At 29.8% G+C, this 6930-nt stretch overlaps 2 protein-coding genes across 2 annotated transcripts; one reads left to right on the plus strand and one right to left on the minus strand.

The window, feature by feature from the left end:
* The first annotated feature begins 452 nt into the window (after nt 1–452).
* LOC126738336 (exosome complex component RRP43-like) lies at nt 453–3735 on the plus strand. The gene is made up of 6 exons (XM_050443608.1): nt 453–672; nt 728–902; nt 1832–1989; nt 2210–2346; nt 3259–3379; nt 3440–3735. The coding sequence occupies exons 1-6, from the start codon at nt 656–658 to the stop codon at nt 3672–3674; spliced, it is 843 nt and encodes a 280-aa protein (XP_050299565.1). The 5' UTR covers nt 453–655; the 3' UTR covers nt 3675–3735.
* LOC126738335 (phenoloxidase-activating factor 2-like) lies at nt 3675–6863 on the minus strand. Its single transcript, XM_050443607.1, has 5 exons — nt 6495–6863; nt 5057–5428; nt 4716–5002; nt 4511–4660; nt 3675–3913 (listed from the first exon to the last, which is right to left on the minus strand). Exons 1-5 carry the CDS (start codon nt 6686–6688, stop codon nt 3726–3728), a joined length of 1191 nt encoding a protein of 396 aa, XP_050299564.1. The 5' UTR covers nt 6689–6863; the 3' UTR covers nt 3675–3725.
* Between the last annotated feature and the right edge of the window lie 67 nt (nt 6864–6930).

Genomic DNA, 6930 nt, shown 5'->3' on the forward strand with positions numbered 1-6930 from the left:
CAAAGCAAGCAAATATACAAATTCTAGAAAATTAGAACTACAGGGATTTACAATAATATAACCTAAATTGGGGCCAAAATGGGGCTCTCGAACAAGATGAACTACTTAAAAACTAAACACTATAGATGAAAATAATAAACCAAACGTAAGTAGAACCCTAAAGATACCCTACGAATCAACTTTAACTACAGAATACTAATAAAATTATACAAAAACTAGCAGAATAATTAACGTATTTACATTTTCATAATAATATTTATTAAGAAAATTAGCGAACTCTTACTATAAAGGCAAAAAATTATTAAAATGTGAGAATTTCTGGTATAAACGGCTATTATATCGATTAAATAACAGGGGGCGCGGACTATAAAAGAGTTGCTCGCAAACGACATATGCTGCGTTCTCGATTTTGATTACTAATTTGCTAATAACTAATCGGAAGTTAGCTTCAAACACACTGTCTTTTGTTTGTGGTTAGGTTTCCAAAGAAAATTTCGCTTGATTTTTCTTTATTGTTTATTTTATTTATTCATTTCAAATTTACTCAATAATTGAATGTATAATATAATTGTACCTTTAGTTAATTAATTATTATTTTATCTAAAAGATTTTTTGTAGAATCTAATTATTAATTTAATATAAATTTACCACTTGAATGGCTGAAGAATACAAGTAAATCTCCTAAACTATAACCCCTAAAAATAAATATATTTTCATAATTTTTCAGATCATTACACCCATTAAAATACTACAGGGACTACTACTCCCATGATATAAGACCTGATGGCAGAGAATTCTTCGACTTTCGACCCATAATAGTAAATGTAGGGTCCATAACAACAGCAGATGGTTCTGCCATAGCTAAAGTTGGCAAGAGCACGGTTATTTGTGGAATAAAAGCTGTAAGTTCTTTAAAAAAAAAATTAAATAAATTATAATTCATTACTGAATTATTTAAAGTAACATTTGTTTTTGTTTGTTACTTTTTGCTGCATTTGATCAAAGTTCCAAACTAATGAACATAAAGAAGATAAGTAATTTTATATATTTTATTTTACTTACCTTGATAATGGTAATAGTTTTATTAACTACCAAAATGTTGCTTTAAATTAGGTTGTCATATTAAATAAATAAGTTTTTTGAGTTAGGTAGGATATCGAAAAATGTAGATGGATAAAACCTCAGTTCATCTTAAAAAATCTGTTATACCTCAAGTAAATTATTGTATTAAAGAATTATTGAATTTAGATTGCATTAAATATAACGAAAGTTATAGAAGATTTATATTCCTTCTAAATATGTGAATAATGTTCAATCCTTTATAGTCAATTGTATATTTTAGTTAGTGTTTACGATTTGTTCTGCCATACTTCATTACTTGTAAGTAGTTTTAATTTATTGCTAACATCATTAGCAAAACATGTGTCGAGAGTAATATAAAGTGGTAAAACTGTCTCGTAATTTGTAATTACTGATGTTTTAAATTATTTGGGAATTGTACAGTTCTTCAAAATTAATATAATTATATGAGTCAGTGGATCAAGTAAATATTTGAGGTTGTCTTTTAGGATCTTTACAGTGATTTTATCAATTTCAGGGCTGCTGTTATTTTTTAGATACCTAATTTCTTTAGATTTGGGATATTATTCAAATGCAAACAATACAGTAAAAAATCTAAACTCAGAATAAACTGCAGATCCATTACAGATTTTGGTCTTTTTACTCTTTATGATTAACTTGAGTCTAGTAATTATGACCTTACATTATACATACTACTACTACTATTATTTCTCTTAAGTTAAAAATTGAATATTTTTCTTTTTCTTTATAGGAACTATGTAGACCAAAGCCAGAGTCACCCAAAGAAGGATTTTTGATAACAAATTTGGAGCTACCATCTCTGTGTTCTTCCAAATTTAAACCAGGCAGTAGTAATGAACAAGCCCAGGTCTTAACACAACTTATAGCAAATATCATAGAAAACTCAAAGTAAGTTTCAGGTTTTACATGTATATTTTGATGAGCAGCTTGAGAAACCTATAGATAATTTGAGAAAACTTTAAATACCCATACATATTTTTACAAGAAGTTCATTAAACTGTTAATTATTTAAACTTATACATTAATGAAATATAAAAAATCTAAATTATTTGAGCTATTGATAGTCATAATTTCACTGATTTAATTATAAACTTTTTTTGTGTTTTAGGTGTATAAATCTGGAAGAACTCTGTATACTTAAAGATAAACTTGCTTGGTGCCTATACACGGATTTGATTTGCTTAGATTATGATGGATCTGTACTGGACGCTTGCTTGATAGCACTTATGGCTTGCTTAAAATCAGGTACTTATATTTTACATGTGGTTAACTCAAATACCTATTTAAATCCATAGTTATAGAGGCATAAACTCTCTTATTTTTGGCCTTGTCCTCCTGTCTTTGTTGTTGTAGGGCATATTTTTTTTACATATTTACTGAATTAGTTTGTACTATTAAATTAAATTCCAAGTCACATGTCTCAAGTATATTGGAATATAAGGTTAAAGGATTACACATAATCCAAATGGGAATGATATGCTTTTCAAACACCTATTAATTAAACCCAATTTACACTAAAATTACAAACTTTATGGATCAAATGACATGAAATGTCGTTCACACAATTGAGCATTGGACTTTTCTTGGCTTTTGTTATTTACAATTTTTCTAGAACAAGAACTATTTCAAGTTTTTACCTTTAGAACACTCATATAATATTGTCACATTTTTATGTATGGTAGTAGAATATCTTATGGATAGATAGTTAACAAAAGTTGATTTTGTTGTGTGATTTTGAAACGAAATCATTTACACTGTATATTAGTGATTAGTTTTTGAGAATTCCAAGGGATAGAAGGGCAGTTTGCTTTGCAGATGATACTTGCCTAATTATTAAAGATATCAGCTGGTGGAGTCAATGATCTAAAGGGTAAAGAATTGGTTTGATTTCAGTCTTCTAACCTTTAACACATTAAACAGTTGTTGTTGTTTAATTAATTTAGTAAGTATTGGTAAAATAATTAATCCTGTTTCTTTTTTATGGAAGATCTGTTAGATAGGCGAAACTCATGTAATTCTCTTATCTTATATTCCAATATATTTGATACCTATGACTTGGAATTTAATTTAAACAGGGGTCTCTGAGAGAAAAAATTGAATATTTATTTCTTCAAGAAATTTACTGAACTTAAGAATAACTTTCCTGCATTCTTTCAGTTACTCTTCCCCATATTGATTATGATCCAGCTCTAGACATTAAACAAGCAAACCTAGAAGACAGAAAACCCTTAAATGTATATTCTACCCCAATTACTACAACTTTTGCAATTTTTGATGAGTAAGTTTTAAAAAATTGTTATTGGGTCAAAAAAAAATCATTGGTACGTTATTTTTACAGCAAAATTATCCTGTCAGATCCAAGTAACGAAGAAGAAAACTTATGTACCGGAACTGTGAGTGTGGCAGTGCTGAATGATCAAGAGTTGTGTAGCGTTCACAAACCTGGGGGAAGTCCCCTTAGCGAGCAACAAGTAATGGATTGTATTGAAAAGAGTAAACTTAGGTCAAGAAGCGTTAAGAAATTGATTGATGCGGCCTTAAGGGATATGATATGTCAAAAAAACATAAGTTGATTAGAGTGAATCGTTTTGTATATAAGAATTAAGACTTTTTATTAAAAATAATTAAATATGATCAATCTTTAAATTATGCTCTGTTAATCTCTCACTTATCCAACTATAAAAGTGTCCCACATTCGTGTAAACTCCGGGCACGTCCTTTTTACCACATTGTACACCATAAACTACCAAACCTACTTGGTAAAAAGCATTTCGTTCTTCTGTTGGACACACCAGTGGACTACCACCATCACCTAAAAATACAAACAAAATCACAAATTTCACATACATTTTCATCAAAATTAAGCAAGGCTGTCGTTTTGTCCACAGTAAAATGCAAAATATTTTAAAACCAATATCAAAGATTATATTAATTACATTTCATTTTTAATTTAGTTATATTTAATCTTTGGTAATTTACCCAAGCAATACATGAAGGTATTCATAACTAAAGACTTAATAATAAAGAAACGTGAATTTTATATTTCTTATTCAATGTTAGTAGCCTACTAGACAATGAGTTAAAGAAATGAAAAATACGCGTCAAGATTTTTTTTTCCATGAGGAAGGCCCCTTAATTGTATGAAAAAAGCGTAAGAAATTTTTTAATCACAAATTAAACGAATTTAAGCATGATTTTTAATTTGAGATATCTTATCGTGACGTGCCATTTTTTTTTTAAAGCAGACGATTACCCGCATGTCTCAGTCGTTTTTAGAGCAATAAATACAACGTCGGTTTGTAAGAAAAATATTCGTACAATATTTGAGAAATATGTTTATATAGCATGTCTGTCAACTGTCGTGCGTGCATAACTACTAACTACATATTTAATTTTTATTTGTTCTTACCAATGCATGCATCTTTCCCCTCTTCCCCACCAGCGCACATAAAAGACTCGTGGAAAATATAGCTCTCACCCAATCTTGTTTTTCTGAGCAGTTCTTGACATTTTTCTGGTGAATGCGTGGGTAGATCTACCTTCTTTAGTATCGCATTTCCTATAAATCAACCAACAAAATTTGCCTTTCTACATTTTTTGACAACCTGGTATACCTGAGTTTCCATTGCTGGTTTTCTCCCAAGAAGCAATATAACAACGTTTATTTTCATAGGAAACACTTGACTTTAAACAAATTGTATTAAGAGTTTCCTCGTACGAGTTTGTTATATTATAGGGTTCCTTAAGGATCAGTAACGCAACGTCATTCCAAAGGGCTCCTGAATTATAATCTGGATGTTTTATAATTTCCTCGACATCTCGCTCCTGTCTCGAATTAAAACCCACTTCTGGTCTTTCTATTTTAGCATTCACAATGACTTTTAGCTCGTTGGGCTTAGAACTTAAATAAAAACCCTTATTTTATAAATTAAAGTGCTAAATCTTATATACCTACTTTAGAATTACATGAGCTCCTGTTAAAATGACTTTTGGATGTATTAAGGAGCCCAGTTTATTAAAATTCCATTGACCAGTCCATTTGTTCTTTCGAAAAATAGCAGCTAACCACGGAAACTCTCCTTCTATTGGAGTCGTATCCGCATCAGGATTTAAGACCCTGACATCTATAATATGTCGTGGTCTTCCGCACTTTGGACTAGTGCTATTTTTTAAAGTACTACCACTTCGTTTTGTGGTAGTTGATGTTGTAGGAGGTGTGGATTGTCCAATTGTCAGCTTACAACATTTTATTTCACCTTCGTATTTGCCCCCAGGGCAATTAGGTGTATTTTCACTAACTTCGTCTTCACTGCTTTTTTCCCCAAACCTGAAAAATAATTTGTTTTTAATTTTTTATTAAATTTCTTCTCAATTAAGTATTTACTTAAATAAAAATATGTTTGTATAAGTATACTCTGGCGACGAAATCTATTGTAGAATGAATACCGAATTTACAAAAAAAAAAGTTCATAAAATGATTCCACTGTTTTACAATTTTATTTTAGATTCTACTAAAATACAAAAAAAAATATCTTTATGACACATGAGAGGATTTGAACTGAGATTTATTACACATTTTTGGTATTATGTCTTATGGTTGCACAGAATTAATTAATATTTAAGGCACAATTACTGGTGACATACACGAGAGAGATTCTATGCCCTTACGTCAGACTATGGCAAGGAACTATTGATAAAGCTTTCATTTTTATCAATGAACCTCACCGTACCAGTGCTGTAAATGAGTATTTGGAATCGTAAAGCATCAATCATTTGGACTGGTCCGTACTATCGCCAGACATGAATTCTATAGAACATGCTTGTGACATGCTTTCCAAGATAGTGGAAGTACGCACAAACCTACTAGAACTATAGTCCTCGTATACAAGAGGTTGTTTATGCTGCTCGAGAAGAATGGCACAATATTTATATGGTATATCTTGAATCTTATAGACAGTATAGACTTTTCTTTCAGTATATCTTCGCCAAACTTGCATAACCATTCGACGAGAAAATAAATATCATTAAGAGTTAAAGCATTTTAGTGGTTTTAAATGTAAAACTAATCAATAAGTTTCTATTTTTGTCTATAAAAAAACTGAAAAATTGAGAAGGATTTTTGACTTTGAAACATTTTGTATCTATGTGTATCTTTGTTTTATTAAAGTTTCAGTGACATACATTTTTGTAGTTCATAATATTTTTTTTAATTTTTGATGCTTTTCTACCAATATTTCCTTCCGGTACATAACAGGGTTACATACAGGTTAACGTACAGGCCAGGCAGGTGAACAAAATATGGTCATTCTATGCAAACTATACGTTTAAGTTTTATTTGAATAATCATTTAATTGTGCAATTCAAATAAGATACTTTTTCGTTAATACACTTACCTTACATCAAATAAACCCTCTCCATTTAACCTAATAAACCCACTTGGATCGCACTGATAATTATACACACATTTGCAGTCATTAAGAACTTCAATAACATTGATTTCATCGGTTAAATTTGCAGCGCCATTTCTTTGTGTAAACACATATTCAATACCAAACAAAACCAAAAGTACTATTGAATTGATATCCATTGTAATCCAAATATTGACTAAGAAATATATAAGTTTTATATAGCCAAAACCGTTAAAACAACTTATTGACTTAAGCTGCAAAAGGTTATCGTATTTGATTCTTAATAGTATGTCTCATAATATAATTTATTATGAATTATTATTCTTGATAATGTTTATTAATACTGACGAGTTTGTTTTTTATATTTAATTTATTTCTATAGCCAAAAATAAACGGCGCAAAGTAACAAATCACAGCCACA

The sequence above is a fragment of the Anthonomus grandis genome, chromosome 7, assembly GCF_022605725.1.
Source record: "Anthonomus grandis grandis chromosome 7, icAntGran1.3, whole genome shotgun sequence".
NCBI classification, from domain to species: Eukaryota; Metazoa; Arthropoda; class Insecta; order Coleoptera; family Curculionidae; genus Anthonomus; species Anthonomus grandis.